General features: G+C 36.5%; 1 protein-coding gene across 2 annotated transcripts; it reads right to left on the bottom strand.

Annotated features, from left to right (window-relative positions):
* Nucleotides 1-118: 118 nt before the first annotated feature.
* LOC106053162 (uncharacterized) lies at nt 119-16940 on the bottom strand. 2 transcript variants are annotated; one of them, XM_056012771.1, is made up of 10 exons: nt 16836-16900; nt 14744-14836; nt 13310-13481; nt 11004-11085; nt 8940-9081; nt 7769-7897; nt 6295-6400; nt 5133-5261; nt 2974-3131; nt 119-391 (listed from the first exon to the last, which is right to left on the bottom strand). In XM_056012771.1, coding segments are annotated over exons 2-10 (987 nt in total). In that variant the 5' UTR covers nt 14746-14836; nt 16836-16900; the 3' UTR covers nt 119-324. The 2 variants fall into 2 exon arrangements, with proteins under 2 accessions (XP_055868746.1, XP_013064093.2); XM_013208639.2 differs by lacking the exon at nt 14744-14836 and having other exon boundaries at nt 16836-16940.
* Nucleotides 16941-17844: the final 904 nt, after the last annotated feature.

Genomic DNA, 17844 nt, shown 5'->3' with positions numbered 1-17844 from the left:
AGGACTTTTGCTTTTGATTACCTTAAGCCAGTGTTTCCCAAACTTTTGTCTTAACTGAACACTTCGAACATTCAGAGCATTTAGCAGAACACTTTGCATTTTTTTTAAAGAGAGATTAATTCACGTGGTGGCCTACTTGGTAATGATTCCAGTAGTTTGAGGAACACCTATTCAGGCTTGTGTTCCGTGGAACAGAGTTTGAGAAACACTGCCTTACAATGAAAAACATGCAATGTAAGATGGGAGAAGACAAAAGAGTCAGGACATTGGCAGACTTGACCTATATATATATTAGAAGATGCAATTAGTTGGTCATCCAACCTGCTATACTGATGTTGTTGTTGGTGCCCCTTCTTTAGACATTAACTCCAGCTTCAAAACATCATTGTCTCTGAGGGAAAAAAGAAAATTTAAAACGCTATTGCATTTTCACTGGCGACCACATTAATACTATTCATCACATTGAAACCTTTTTTAAAATCAGAAATTTTCTTTTTTAATCATATCTGCTTAATTTCGTAATAATAAACACATCTGCAGCATATGAATAGTATTAGAGCATCCTATCCTAAAAAGAAAACAAAAAGTAACAAATTACACCTGTGTTGTGTTATAGTGTTTCAGTCAACGTTGATTTCCTTCATGGCGGTAAGACATTCATTCATGAAAATAAGAATATCAAACCAAAGACATTGTCAACTTAACCTTTGCTCTCAAGCCCGAATTCGAAGCAGAATTTTGTTGAAATTTTTCTTGCGCGTGTTTGTGTTAGCAGACGTCCGACAAAAGGTCATGCCCTCCCTTTCAATACCGAGTCCCTCGCCCCACAGGCGTTGTCTTAAAGATTAAAAATGTCCGGCTTTCATTAATGCAAGGCTGTAATTGCTGGTCCACCAAGGTTGCGATTGTGGTTCACTAAAGCTGCTGTCTCACTAAGGCTGTTATTACTTGTTCAAAAAGGCTGATGTTGCTGGTTCAATAAGGTGGCCATGGCTGGTTCACTCAAGCTGCTATTGCTGGTTCACTAAGGCTGTTATCACTGGTTCAATAAGGCTGTTATTGTTGGATGTAATCAATGCACTACTTATAAAATGAGTCCAATGGCATATGTCTCAAACAATTTCTGACAACTTCCAACTTCCGGCGGAACTTTTATCACTGACAGGATAAGGAGCAATAGCGAGCAACTGGCGCCTAAACCTTGACCGTTGACCCTAGCTGGCTACCTAAGTAGTAGAAGGAAAACTCTGTATCTCTGCTTTATTGCAGCTCTTCCCAAACAAGGGAAAGGCTTCGGGAGTCGGCTCTGAGGAAAAATCCGAATGTGGCGCCTCATAAGCAGCTTGCAGCATACAGTTCTCTATCTTGGCAGAACCTGCGACGCCGCTTATCTCAATTTGTATCGGAGCATTCCTGTTACGACCACATGCACCAAAACAGACTCAGCCATAGTAGATTATGAGAACTTTAATCTCTATTCAACAATATGTCAATAATAACCTCGTTTACATTCCTCTACTTGTCTAATCTTTCCTTTCTTTCAACACAGCACTCGCACCAGTCCACGTTCCCACTGCGCTGCGCACGTCAAAATACCGTTCATTTGCACACATCTGCTGCATGGAGGGGAAGAGAGACTTCTGTTTGGGCGACATCGCTCCAAACATTGCTAATTCCCAGGTCTTTATCTTATTTATCTTCACGACTGAAGAGTCCCGTGGAACTCTTGATAGGTCATAGCTACTCAACATCAGTGAAATTTTGATTAAAAAAATAAATAAACTATCCATTGACCTAATGAGAGACATTGGAAAATCTGAAAAACAAGTTCTACGAAAAGGTTTACCGAAATTATACAAGACTACCGAAAAAAAAAGTTACTTTGTCGATAAATATAATATTCAATAATCTGTATAGTAGCTTTACAGTGTACGATTCACCGATATGTTTCATCCGTTGAGTTGTAAGTCTAGTTTTGAAAATTTCCTTTCTTTTTTTTCCTTCCATTTTTTATATTTTCTCCTTCTTTTTGTTCTCCTTTTTGCGTGTTGATGTCTGCTAGCCATAGTTTTATTGGAATAGAGCCGAATAAAAATAGGCGACCAACAAAAGAGAGCCTACTAGTCTATCACATTCCAAGATCTTAACCAATATCATCAAGCTGTTCTCTAAACAAAGTTGACTTCTACAATACCAGACTGCGAGATCTCTACCCTTGTCACAGAAAGATCCTAACTTTGATGGGCTTCACATGAATGTCCAACTGTCTACTTCCTAAACGACTTTTCTTTGGCGCCAAGGGGTTCCTTGTGCCCGGGCCCACCACAAATAGTAGCCCAAACAAGCTCTTGTAAGCGGTAAAATGTGTTAACTGCAACTATTAAACTTTCTTCAAATTGGTAAAAAAAAATTTACCAAAAACAACGGTATATTTTTTGTTCTTAAATTATATTTCTAATTGTCTAATACAGGGGCTCTCAAACTGTATACAATTAAAATAACAATTAAAATAACTAAAAGCCAGTTTATTCGATCGGATAATTTGAATAATAATCCCCTCGCCACTCTATACCGTTTACTAGTGTTTACTATGTCTTATTACGTAGTATTCTATGACAACATAAACTAAAGATTTCAAAAATACTCTTCGCTTGGATACTCCCAAATAGGTATTGAACCCTTTTGCACGATTACAAACTCAGATCCCAACCACATATTCTTCTTCCTCTTTGTTCTCTTAAATATATGTTGGGAGGTTCTGACAAGTAGTCTGCGATGAACTGGGCAGTGGTGTCCAGATCTGGCAGCTCTCCCTGTACTTTTGGTTCTATGAGACAGGAAGGGGACAGGGGTTGGAGCCATTCTCTTGTTCGGGTCTCTCGAGAGAGTGTGTAGATTTGAAGGACATTCTGTACCCAACAACCACCATGTCTACGTCTGCTCTATGTGGCACCAACAGGTGACTATACTCACTCAGCTGATATCATGGCGTACTCGTCCATGTAATCGTCACCACTTGACGCTGTTCCGAAGTGAAAGTGTGGACACAGGAAGTACAGCAGTATGACTCGGACCATGGGGCCTACAATGACTATCACTTCCAGAAAGAGGGTCACCTTGAAGGCCATTCCCTAAAATAAATTGGAGGCATTTATTTAAAAAAATGACAAAACTGATTGTCCAATGTTTGAGATAGTGCAAATAGAGACTTAGGAAATTGAAAGAGAAATAATGAACGACTTTCAAACATTTTATATCAGATGTAAATCCTGCATTGTGGTCAAGAACAATGCAGCAGCAGATTGATGTAGATATCCTTCAGAGATTCTGGCGATTTATAGGCCACATCTTCCTGCATCCAACATTACAAGACAAGCCTTCACCTGGAACCTTCATCTCCATGGAAACAGGAAGAAGGGACGCCAAGAAATACACGCCGCCGACATCTGAAAGCAGATTGTCAAAACGTATATATATATATATATATATGACTCATTTTGTCTCGGAAGGCAATGGATGCGCCCTAATGAGTCACTGGTTTTAGTTTCGTCTTGAGACAGGGCAGAATCTGGTGTGGCTAATCAAGCCGATTCTAGAGTGGCAGACTTTGTCACAATTCGAGCATATGTATGCATCTGATTCAGGGCTAGCTGACAGGGCAGCTTTCTTTTTTTCCCTCTGGATTAAGGCCGCTTCATTTCTTTTGCTCTCAGCGAGGATCGTCCCAGCACGCACAGTCTGTCTCCATGCACTCCGGTCTTTGGCTATTTCTTTCCACTTTCGTTGATGTATGTGGTTCTCATGTCTCGCTTGAGGGCATCTCTATATGTTAGTCTTAGACCTTGGGTCTGACTCCCTCCACAAGCTCAGCATATAAGATATCTTTCGGGATTCTACCATCTGGCATGCAGGTGACATGTCCGAGCCAGCGTAGTCTTCTTTGTGTTAGGAGTGCATACATGCCGTTCATTTTGGCCAATCTCAAAACTTCCCGATTGGAGACATGGTCCCTCCAAGAGATGCGCATTATGCGTCTCAGGCAGCGCAAGTGGAAACTATTAAATCTGTGCTCTTGGTACATGTATGTTGACCAGCTTTCACTGCCATAAAAAGAGTGCTCACAACACAGGCATTGCAGACTAGGATTTTGGATGCTGTGGTCAATTTGGCATTTTCACAGACGCGCTTGGAGACTTTTGCCAAGAATAGTAAAAGCTATTACAGCATTGGCAAAACTCTCCAAGCGCGTCTGGGCAAAAACGTGGGAACAATGGAAGAGACTCGCCCAGAACCGAGACGCCAGGCGGAAGCTGGTTGGTGGCCTATGCCAAGATGAGAAATCCTGCATTATGTCTAGCCTTGGTATTCTAATGCAGTGTTCTCCAAACTTTTCCCTCAACGGAATACGACGCACATTCTGAAGTATTAAGCGGAACACTGCTTTTTTATTAAAGAGGTTAATTCACTTGGCGGCCTACAAGTTAATTATTCCAGTAGTTTGTGGAACACATATTCAGGCTAAGTGTTCCGCGAAACAGTTTGGTTACACTGTGTTCTGATGTATTGGAGTCCGTCTTGATGTGTAAAAGAAAGAGTAGAACTTTACACGAGACCATCTTTAAAACGAACTAATGAATCATTACAGGTACATGAATTAAAACATATACTATTTATCTTAGCCAAAAGCTGGAGAAATAAAAAAAGAATTAACTATGTATATAACATACCGTTTCTTTCCTGATATTTAATATATGTATGCAACTACAATGAAACGCATTAAACCATTATAGATATCGATTATATAAGATAATAGATATATTAGTTATTAAATAGGTACTTTGATAGATACTAAGATATATAGTTTGGTACGAAGATAGATAAGAATCTATCTATCTATCTATCTATCTATCTATCTATCTATCTATCTATCTATCTATCTATCTATCTATCTATCTATCTATCTATCTATCTATCTATCTATCTATCTATCTATCTATCTATCTATCTATCTATCTATCTATCTATCTATCTATACCATGCATACGCGTGAGACACATGGTTAAGGACGTAATTATCTTATTCTTTAAATGAACGTCTCTAATGGATAAGATAAAATATGGAGATATACGAACCCCTATTACAGCGGGAAGTGTGGCTACATTGTACAGAGCAATGAACACATCAAATAGAATCAATAGTTCCAGATCTTTCAATGCACGTGAGGTGATCTTACTACTGTTATTGATGAAGAAAGTACGTACCTTGAGAAAAGAGTAGATTTTACCTAGAATGTATTATGTTTGCACACATTTATAACACTGCGTGATTATTCATTTAAGTATCTACCATAATTTATATCACCTTGCAAAAAAAGTACCTTCAGCTATATATACATCGGTGTTTCATTGCTCAAATTTCTAGATTACTGTTACACCAAGAATTTTTTGCCTTTAGGCTAGGCCTAACCATTATATGCTGGGACTTTGTGAGGGGTAGTAACCAGGGTTTCCGTACGGAGGGTTCTCGAGTTCGAACCCCAGTAAACTTTTGGAGTCCACCCTACTCTACGTTAAAAATGGGAAAGTACGGGAGGTTGGTGAACTTAGTGACTGTGCTGGCTAGATAACATCCTGGTTGACCTTCGGCTAACAATTGAGAATTTACATCATCTGCCTCCATAAATCGCAAGGTCTGGAAGGGCTACTTTAATCCTGCCCTAATCATGATGTTATTTTTTTTAAATACAGGCGACTAATATTGTGTACTAAAAGTAGTTAATATATCCTACTTTATTGTTTTTATTAGAAAGTTGATGTTTTTTTGGGTGGGTAGTGGTAATGGAAGTGGCACCATGAAAATGCTGCACCTACCCAAGCGACGCCACTGGCTAGGGCCACCTGTCGTATCATTTCAGTCCATCAACACAATAATACCGGCAACACCTTCAGTTCTCACACGTCTCTTCTTTTTGTATGGACGGAGATAGGGTTGTGGTTAGTAGTTCAAAGCTTCTGATATTTAGGCTGAAAATATTAAAACCTGCCTTTTTTACCTGCCTGATCGGACCATTTCGGGGGCCGATTCTGAGTTTGTGCTTCCACACAAACTTTCTTTGGTAGTTTTTTTTTTAAATTTCTTAACATTAACTTTGGAATTAATACCACGTGTAGGTGTACTAGTTAATTACGCCAATAGTTCGTGGGGCACTTCTTCAGGGAAACGCTTGCTAAGAGGGTTGATACAACTGCAATTGTTCAAGTAATCAGCTCCCAACTCATTTAGAAACAAGCTTACCCGTGACATTTTCAACAGGTTGACAGCTTGTTTCGATAAGATTAAGCTGTACATAGTAGACACCATAAACATACTTCCGTACTGATGACGTAGGTTGAAACTTGGCCTGAAAAGAAAGAGGAAAGTTTTGCCGGAAACAGCTGCTATAAAATTTTTTGTGGTCTGTCTGTCCTTCCGTCTGTCTCTCTGCCTGTCTGTCGCATGTATATTGAAAAAAAAAAAATTAATATTTAAATATAAATATATTGAGAATCCGATAATATGAAATTTTAGATTTTTCAAAATTCTTTTCTTTTCTGAAAGCAAAACTTTAATTGTAAAAATTAAATATGCTTTCATAAAAATATATCAGTTTTTTAAACTATTCACTATAAGTATTTAAAAAACAGGGGAGACTATATTAATATGGGAGGCGATTTCTCTGTGTATTTTAAAAACATTTATACAAAAGTTGTTGTTAATTTCTAAATAAGTATTTATTATGTTAAATTAAATGTTTCACACTATAAAGGCTACTTCCATTACAAATAAAGTGTTTTGTTTTTGGTTTGAAAGAGAAATTATGTGTTTAGTATGCATACGAGTCGAATATAATTTAAAAATCATTTAATAAACAGTGTTACAACATTCAAAAGTTCAATGTAGTACATTACAAAACATGCTCTCATACACTCAACTATGTGGAAAATGTTTATTGCTTGACAAAGAGATGGGCCCTTTACATAACCATCAATTAGATCATCTTTTAATAACATCAATTAGACCAGGCTCGCATTGAACAATCCGTTTGCAGCTTTTAGTTCATTGACTACATATAAATATAAACAATGTAATAATAATAGCATTAATAAATCTCATTATCCTGTGGTACCGTGTCGACAGTCGACGTAACTATACAATAACATCGGCGACACTCTCTACTCGTAGGCCTACAAAAAGAGAAGAATCCCTGTGGTGTAACATAGCGAGATCATGTCGTCAAAAAATCTCTTCCCGCACGGGAAGTTGCCCCCCCCCCTCACCGAATGTCGTATGAGATTTCGAGGGACATATCCTTAGACAAGTCGAATCAAAGTCAGACATAACATGGAGGCCAAAAAGAGCAAAGCGAAAACAGAGCCGCCCATGTGACATCCTGTGCGGCAGTATCATGTCATGGTCCCACCCCCATTGGTCCATCCTCCCTCCCCTCCCCCCCCCCCCTCCCCTCTGAAATATCTAGTTGGTGTGTTCTTTCTTTTGAAACAATTAACGAATGAACGAATTTTAATGACAGGTACTCACTGGCAAGGTGACTGAGTGGTTAAGCGCTTGGCTTCCTAACCTGGGGTCCCTGGTTCGAATTCTGGTGAAGACTAAGATTTTGAATTTTGGGATTTTTAGGGCGCCCGGGAGTCCACCCAAATCTAATGGGTACCTGACATTAGCTGGGGAAAGTTAATCTATATATTTAAAAAATAACGGGTTTACTCACGCGAGCCATTCTTGTCTAAAGATGTAGCCAGCTTGCTCACACGCTGGCAGAGAACAGATACATATTGATAAGCAGAGTGTGGACAGTACCAGCGCTGACATGTGTCGGATATTGTCTGAGGCGTGAAATCTGTTGGGAAAGATGATTTTTTTCTGCTTAAAAATAAACCGTTAGCCACATAAACAGATGACCTTTACATCCTCTGCCCCATAGAACACAATGTCTGAAAGGGGTGCTTTAGTTTACTTTTTTAGTTTAAGTAATTTTGTTTTACCTAAAGATATAAAAGGAAAAAAAAGGAAAATGGCACAGTTTTGATGACATACAGGTGTGTGTATACTGTCTTACTTTAGTGTCCTATAAAAGCGGTGGGGGGGGGGGGCATTCATTACACTTTACAGGCTGACTGGCTATACCTAGGAAGTTGCTGAAAAGCATAATTTTTACAAAGATTAGATTAACTCACTCTGTATGTCTGTCTGCCCGACCTTCTGTCTGTCTGGTAAAAAATTTGAACATGCTTTTTCTCCCATTTGTCATTCTCGGATAAAGTACAAATTTTGCACAATTATTTATTGAATCTGACAAGACATGAATCAATCCCAAAAAAAATTAAACAATAAGTTAATTAATCGTTGTGATTAATTATTTTGTTTGATTTTAAAATAAGGGGAAAAATGCTACTTATTGAGAGATGTATATATATATATATATATATATATATATATATATATGGATTTAGCCTTTTTACTACGTTTTGACACTTTTTTTTTTTTCTCTCACTTCCCATTTTTGGATCAAATTGAAATTTTGTATGATTATCCATAGTCGATACACGAATCAATCCAAAAAAATAACCACTTTATTAATCATTTCGTACTATTTAATTAATTTTGTTTTATATAGCGGAAAGGGAGCTAATCCCTGTAATTTTCAGATAAATGTCAGTAGTTAGCGGTTATTTCCCTTACATAAGATTTTAGTTATAAGACTTTTTTTTTTCTATTCCTTGTTTTTAGAGTTTTTTTATGACTGAGTAATGTGTTAGATCTATATAAAGGCTTGTAGTTTATTCATTAAGTTCGTTGTGTTAACAATGAGTTGAGTTTCTTGAGATGCAAAAAGGCGAACTGGTGGACGAAACAAACGACCTGCGAACAGATAAACGTACCGGTAAGAATCGGTCAATGATAAGACAATGAGGTCACAGATGAACACCAGGGCTAGCTGACTGTGAAACATGCAGGCGGTGCTGATGAAGGCGATCCAAGTTGTTTTGAATTCATTGAACGTCCACTCGTTCTGTCTGATAGCTAAACAACAGAGAGACAGCACTTTCAAACAAATAAAATACAAACAAAAAAATACTTTAAAAAAAAAACAACAAAAAAGCTTATATTAAGTGTATCAATTAGTTTGGATCAGTCTTGTAATTAAATTTGTAATAAGCCTCAGAAGACTATCTATAAAGGGGACTAATTCAGCTTATACCGCCACTTCAGTCAAGTACTATTTCTTTTCCTTGAGATACCCAAAAAAAATTATTACCAATTGCTAATTAGCTAATTAGTTAATTTTTAAAATTGATTCTTGTGTTGTCGTGTCAAAGAAATAATTGCGCAAAATTTCAGCTTGATCCGAGATTGGGTGTCGGAGAAATAACGTGTACAAACTTTTGGCCTGACAGAATGATTTGACATAAGCTTTTTAAATAGTAAGATTAAAAAGAGGTGAAACTTTCTCAAAGTGAGATTTATCTAAAAGAAAGACGTACGTAACACAGACAACATTTTCTAAAAGTAAAATTTAACAGACAAAGCTTACTAAAAGTATGATTTAACAATGATAGAAATATTTACATATTATTTATATAACACAATCTTGAATTAACATTCATTCTCTGATTAGATACGTTTAAATTACTTCTGTGCAAGATTAACAAGATGTAAGAACGATGTGAAGACCGTTTGATACTTGAATTAAATTTAAGTTTAAGAATTAAGTTTAATGCATAATGCATAAAGGCCACAGTCGAGTGTTTGTCTGTAACATCCCTACAGCCATTCCAAATTACAAACACCAACTGACTAATAATAACATAAATAAGCTAAAACCCACCAACTCGTGACGTCACTAAATGTCGCGTTTATAGTCCGTCAACTATGGTGTGTCTCTATACGAAGTGTCTAACACAAACATAGACAAACACCCAAAGTTGACAGAAAGTGACATTTTACGAAGAAATGAGATGAATGACAGAGATGGGAATCAAATGAGAGCATGTCTTTTCACCCATAAAGATGTCAGTTGTTAAGAGTAACGAAAAAAAAAATATTACTTCGCTTTATTTATGGTGAAATAGTTTCACCAATTCAAACCCAAAATATTTAGGTGTTATATTAAATGAAAAATTGTCATGGAATTAGAAAGAATGATCATACAAAGAATAAAGGTTTCTAAGAAATGTGTTCGAATCCTACAAGAACATAAATCTAAAATGTTATAGAAGATGTATCCTCTGGGACCCCTCAACTCAAGAAAATAGTAAGAAACTAGAACAGACGCAAAAGAGGGCCGTGAGATTTATAATGAATATTCACATTTGATTAGAGTAACAACTTTAGAATAATCACTAAATTTAGAAAAATAATACATCAAACACTAAACAATAATCTACAAATACAAAAACAAAACCAAATATAAAATACTCAGAAAGACACAAAGATAATATTTCCACATGTTGGGACAAATTGGACAATGAAAACTTGGCAGAGTTAAGTCACTGATTGACATGCATAACTAGATTGACACAGGGACACGCGTAGGGCGTAGCCATCTTCCCTTTTGAAGTTATGTCTGCAGTTTTTAATCCCCGTCTGTAAAATAAACATCAGTTGAAGTCTTCATAAGTTTTATTACGTATATTTAATTGTTGTCTCCCTGGATATGTTCGGACGCATTTAGAAGAAGGGAAATAGTAGCAAACCGACAACACACACACGCACAAAAGCCAGGACACTTCTTCTGGGAGCCTAGGTGAAAAAAAAAGCCACTCGTATGTAAAAAAAAAATGATTAAATTCAACAAGATTGTCTATACTTAAATGTCTAGTGACTTAAATGTCTAGTGACTTCTAACTTAAATGTCTAGTGACTTCAATGTCTAGTGACTTCAATGTCTAGTGACTTAAATGTCTAGTGACTTCAATGTCTAGTGACTTGAATGTTGTACTTACAAGGACACAGTATGGTCAGTACAATGATCTCATAAATGAGGTCTGATATCAGCACATTGTAGACTAGGATCTTCTCGGAAAACTTGATGAGAAATATGCAGAAATACGTGTAAGTTAAAGTTGATAAAATATTCAAATATATCCTTCAATGAGGAAATAAATGCAAAGATGTTTCTTATCAAATAGGAGTTAAGCATTCTCACAGATATAGAGAGTACGTTTGTGATTTCAATCAACGGAAGTTATTGAGAGGTTTGTGTGTGACAATAACGATTGATATCTTCTTAAGCTAGATATTTGTCTAGTTTAATATTGCTGACACTCCACGCATGGAACAAAGAGGTGTATAATTTTTTTTAACGTTTTATAATCTTTGTTTAAGATTTAAACTTAGTTCAAAAAAAAAAAAAAGTCGTAATAAGGGAGATAGAAATGTTCGGGTCATTTAATTGTAAATAATGCTTTTTAAAAAAAAAAAAATTCAATGCTTTTACTTTGGACTTTATTATCTTAATTCATTTATATTGTGTCATTCTGTCTTAAGTATTCTGTAAACATTCTGATTCTGTGAGACTATGTTGGACCAAGTGAAATGAAAAGTGCCTTGAATAAGCAAGGGGAGATAATGTTGCACCACGTGAAAAGAAAAATATGGGGAGACTATGTTGAACAGAGTGCATTGAAAAGCAAGTGGAGACCATTACAAAATGATGTTCTTACATGTTTATATGTTTTCTATTGGTATTACAATTTACATTTTAACCACATTTCGGAAAATAGTTGATTTACACGCGTATACTATCAATTAGATTTGGAGTCTATAAATTCTTGTCAATGGAATTCCCGGCATGGCGGTTTCATAAGTTACCACTAGATCCGCATCTAGCGCTTCTGCAATGTAATAGGAACCAATATTTGCATTTCATGTTGAGTACAATCAATTATATAGCAGTCATAACCATTTAAATAACACAGCATAATTCTATTCTCCCCTCCCCACCTCATTTGTTCCTGTAAGAAAATGAAATGATTTTGAGATTTGTATAGTCATGTGGTCGTTGTGACTGAGTGCCATAGCGCCTAGCTTCCGTACCGAGGGTCCTCAGGTTCAAATGTCGGTGAAGATGGACGCCCCTGAGTCAACTCAACTGTAATGTGTACCTGTCATTAGTTGGGGAAAAGTAAAGGCGGTTGGTCGTCTTGCTAGTCACATGACACCCTGGTTAAACTGTCGGCCATAGAATCAGATAACCTTTACATCATCTGCACTATAGACAGCAAGGTACGAAAAAGATACTTTACTATTTTTATACTAGATATATATCAAATATTTCTAATATTAAATAAGGTCCATCCATCCATCAAAGTGGCGCTACAGCCCATGGAGGGCTCTGGCCTGCTCCAACACATCCTTCCATTAGGATCTCTCCTGGGTCTTTTTTCTCCACGCCCTAACCTCAAGCTGTTGTAGATCTGACCATCAATCCATCGCATTCGGGGTCTGCCTTAAATAAAGTATTAAATGAAAAAAAAAAGTTCCCACTTCTCTTTCATTCATTATATATATATATATATATATATATATATATATATATATATATATATTTAATGGCCAGAGTTGTTTTCGTTGTCTTGTTACTAATTCGATCTGTTTCTAGAAGTCGGGTCATAGAAGTCAAGAGCAAACACGATAATTATAATCATCCAATTTGGGAAAGAGGTCAGGGGAAAAAATAATACACGTCAGCTTCTAGAAGGTCACAGTTAATAAAATATTTAGGAGAGAAGTTTCTATGATTCTGGAAAGTACGGTTTAGAAAAGTATAAATTAGGGGAAAGTTAGTTAGTCGGTGTTCACGCATTGTAACTATTTTTTTTTTATAGTAACAGTCTTGTGTTCAAGTTTAAACGTTTGCGGGTCCAGTAGTTGTAGTTACATTAATTGAATTTGTGTCGTAAAGTTGTTTCGGCAATAAGTTATATCAGTTAAAGTTGTAGTATTAGAAAGTTTCATTCTATAAATATATTTAAGTCAAGTTGTTATTGAGTTGAGAATCTACGTATCTGTGTAATTTAAAGAAGTTTACTAAAGAAGGAAGAAAAGAACACAGATGTTACTTCAGTGTGTTATCAAGTCATTTATATAATCTTCGGCAAGATAATTCTGTATATACAAAAATTAATATAAAAGGAAAAACCAAGCAATAAATAAACAGAAATCATCACATTCCTAGCTATCATTGCAATGGCATTGTGTGTTTATAAAAGCACTCACACGCGCGCACACACAAACTCTCAACTTTTACCTTCATGTTTTCTCGAGTGCTGGTGATATAGGTGAGGAGGAGAAATAAAATGGTGAACAGTCCGCTGAGGCTACCGAAGCTGGCGAACACCCCTGTATACAACATCGCATCTATCTTGGTCAAGTTTAGAACCCCTGTCAGTGGAGGCAGCTCTGTAGCTACGGGTTTTGACCTGACGATATTGTTATTGAAATATAGATCTGTCAGTGATGCATAAACTACGACCAGTGGGTCATATTGGGACCGGCTATTTCTAAATCGATAAATAACTGAAATTCATATATCGGAAGTTAGACTAGTAAACAGTGGCGTAGCTAGGGATTTGGGGGCTCGTGGGGGGGCCTTCACCTCTTTATTGGCCCCTGCAATTTAACATTCGACATCATGACATGAGTAAATCTGTGTTATATTTAATGTATAAGCAAATTTCGCACACTCGTTGGGGGGGGGGCCTCAAATGGGGGCCCGGTGGGATTTTCAAATTTTGATCTCCCTTTCCACCACCCTAGCTACGCCACTGCTAGTAAACATAGATTCGTAGTGCTCTGCTATATTTGGGGGCCCTTGGCGGCTGCCTAGTTTGCCTACGCCATAGGCCGGCCCTGAAATGTAGATAGCCCTCGGGCTAAAAAAGGTTAGATATCACTGAACTATATCATTCTTTACTAAAGTTGTCCACCGGAAAACGACCTAGGCCTGGAAATGGACACAACTTTTGTTTTGCGATGATTTAGAGGCAGATCTCCAACAGCTTAGAGTCCTCGCATGGAGAAGTAAGACCCACGATAGATCAGAATGGAAAAGATGTGCTTAAGGAGGCCAGTGCACTTCAAGGGCTGTAGTGCCACTGCATTGTATCACAGAAAAGCATAGCATCTTGATTCAGTGGAGTAGAAAAGTATCCGTGGGCCCGGGTTCAAGAATATCTTAGTGGGCCCCCTTTCTCCCTGAATAAAACGAACGTAGTTTGTAACAAAACAATTGAGTAATCTGAATGTGTTGGCACATTGACCAAAAGACATTCCAATACAAGTAGTACAGACATATTGAACATAACTGAAAAGCAGCACCAGGGACCAAGTTTTTAAATGAGAGAAAGTAGTGAATTAAATGCGACGAAAATAAGGCACTGCGCCGACCGGGGCCCAAACCAGTGACCCTGGAAACGACCCAATCATGTCATTACGTTTGATTCAGTTAAGACTCCAACAAATTGTGTCTTTAAACTCATGTTTGTATCATTTCTGAACAGAATTAAACGACTTAAAGGTGTTTCAAATGAATAACAATGTTTTATGAGTTCTATTTCCCATTATACACATTTACATTCCGAAAACATTTCTAGGTGTAAAACTATTAAACATTCATACAAACTATTATCTGATTCTACGTCCATTATTTAACAGTAAATAGATCTAACATTTATTTACTAACATTTTTGTCTGGCCTTCTAAGTAGCAAAGTCAATAACAAGTCAGCCTAAACGTTTGTCTGTTTCTTGATGACACAAAGTGAAGCCGACTTGCTCTGTGTCATAGACATTTTAAAATAATTTTTGATCAATCGAAATTTCGAAAGTGACCGCTATCAGGAACAAACTGATGCAGACAGAGTGAGAACTGACATGCATGCTGTGAAAATGTTTAGAAAATCTGATAAAATGCAGTTACGTATGGGAAAAAATGCCATGTAGTTGTCTATAAATAATAAAAAGCCAAATTTCGTATTGAACACAGACTTGAAATGTCGTTATGAAAGTCTTATTTTAAGGATTGCATCTCTGAACAATATCCTATAGAAATAGCATCTGGGCTAGATGAAACTAAAAGCATGTTGAAATCATCTAACTCTTTGTCGCTTGCACTTGAAATGATAACTATGAAACTAGGCTTCAAGTACTAAAACATTTTGACAATGTTTTTATGCCCATGAAATCTGTCATGTAGTGGAGAAACAATGGCATCAATAGTTCGATCAAATACGTTTGAGTTGAAAAGTCTTCTCTTGAATTTTCTCTTCTAAGTAGGCTCATCGAATTGCCTTTTAGCATCCCGTAATCGTGTAGAGCGAAAACAAAACAAAAAAGTGTATGAAGACCCAGCTACAGCAGCCTCTATTTTAACACTCTTAAAGTCATTCTCCAATGATTTACTTCTTTCTAAATCTACAGTTGACTTTCTGCTTGAGATCTTGCTGCTCACTTTCAAACATTTTTGACACAACGTTGATTTCCTGAGCTGATGGTATACTGACTCTAGCTTAAAACACGGATTAATGTTTTTAAACGAATATAAAGTTAAGGCCATTTTGAGGGAGCTTATTACATTCTATTTTTTAAATCGGTTCTTATACAAGTGTTATTGTTCTTTGGTGTCATATGTCCCCAAGTTTTCATGTGGGCCCTAACTGGTCGTGAGTAATGGGCCGAAGTGAAATGAGCCTCGTTGCGTCATTTTTGCTACGCTACAGGCTGCAGGCCCCTAATGGTGATGGGCCCGGGTTCACTGAACCCCTTCGCGCCATGGATGCTACGCCACTGATCTTGATATCAGGCACTATATTGGTAAGCTGAATTTTAATACCAGCGCATTGCCAGGACTGTTTCAATACTTGGTTGCAACATAATAAAATCCTCCTAAAATAAATAGGTTTTAAGAAACTGAAATGAAATAACAAGCAGCTTGTTTTGAAATATTGTGGAACTCTTCAGACAAATTTGACCAGAAAACATTTAATAGTTGATCTATTTTCCAATTAGAGCCAGAATCTAAATCAGTTCAAAGTTCACAGTGCCGTTGTTATGCAGTGTTTCGGTTACCAAGGAGATCTAATAGAATCTTTTTTTTTAATACTACAATAGTTCGTGGAACATCTACACAGGCTTACTATACCGCGAAACAAAGTTTGGAAAACACTGGCCTAGATTATAGACTATAACTTTATCTAGCTAGATTGTAGGCTAGATCTATTAAATAATACTAAGGTTTCTCTTCGAGTCCCAAGATTAAGGAGGAGTGCAGTACTATGTCTACTACGCAGTCCAAGCTGCGACCTACATATTTTGCCACATCTAACGCAGACATAAAAAAAATAATATAATAACCCACTAGATCTTATCTTATATTATACAGACGTTGCTTCGAAAAAAAAAAAGAAGATGATTATGTCCTACGCGCCATGCATTTAGTCATGCATGTTAACCAATGACTTAAATTCTGCCAAGTCACTGGATCTTGAACTTGAAATACAAAAACAAAATCTAATAAAATACTCAGAAAGACACATTCCTCGTTCCATATGCAAGGACAAATTTGTACAAATGCTCCTTCTTCCCTTGTGCTATTAGAGCATGAAATGTGTTGCCTGAGCCAGCCAGAAAAACCAGATCTTTATGAAGAACTAGATTAAAAACATATCTCTAAATCTAGGCAACATTACACTTCGTATTTCATAGATACAAAATATAAAAGTTTTATTACATATTGACCATGTTTATATGGAATAGTGACTATTATAGTGTACTTACATTTGATCTAAACGTGTTTTCTCAGAAAGTACATTAATACACAAATAGATCTAAAAAGTTGTATCTGCAGTATAAATAGATCTAGATGGAGCATTCAAAATGTGTACCAACAGTGCGAAGACCTGGATTGCACACCATCTAGATCTAGAAGATATTTATAGTTCATGAAGGAAAAAAAAAAAAGAAGACGCTAAAATGTAGATTTTCATATATGTCAGACGATAACTATAAATAGCTTTTTTTTCTGGTGTATCCGGTGTAGAACATAAAAGAAGTATTGAGAAGCTCTGGTCTCATCATGGTCTCATTAACAACCTGCGGAATCGAAGACGTAGCCCTTATAACTATTCTAGCACTGCTGGATCAAATCTAAGAAGAAGTATACAACTTTTACTGTCCTATTTAAAACTAAATTTATTTAGAAGTTAAATATAAACACAAAAAAAAACATTCTTAAAAATATTTTATAAAAAGACAATTTCCTCCATTATTAGGCTAAACTGAGAATAGAATAAAAAAAATAATGAAAAAAAAAATAATGAAAAAATGTTGGTTCAATTCGGTTATTGAACTCGTAACACCGTCAGCTGCTTAATCTTAATTTAACAATTATTTATTTAATTTTGTTTGTTCCTTAACTTCATTATGTGGACATCTAGATGTAACGCTAGACCTAAAGTTCCGATTTCCATCTATAATCTGAATGTACTCTCTATTAGATTGACGTCAAAACGTAAGCAACGCTTCTTAAATTCAATCAAATTGAAGCACTTTGAAATCTACTCAGTTATGGCATAATTACGGTAATACGGCTGACTCCGCCATGTTGGCTCTAGACCTAGATTTACATTTATGTATTTTTTACTTTGAACAATTATAACGGTCAAACTAGATTTTTTTTCCCGTGTGGCCAACGGGCTAGTAATTCTTTTCTTAGCGACATACATCCACTGTTCAATTCCTAGGAACATCGTTAGAGACGTTTTTAGAGATCAGCGTCCATGTTCCT

This window comes from Biomphalaria glabrata, chromosome 15 (genome assembly GCF_947242115.1).
Source record: "Biomphalaria glabrata chromosome 15, xgBioGlab47.1, whole genome shotgun sequence".
NCBI lineage: Eukaryota > Metazoa > Mollusca > Gastropoda > Planorbidae > Biomphalaria > Biomphalaria glabrata.
This window is presented reverse-complemented; position numbering and strand designations above follow the sequence as displayed.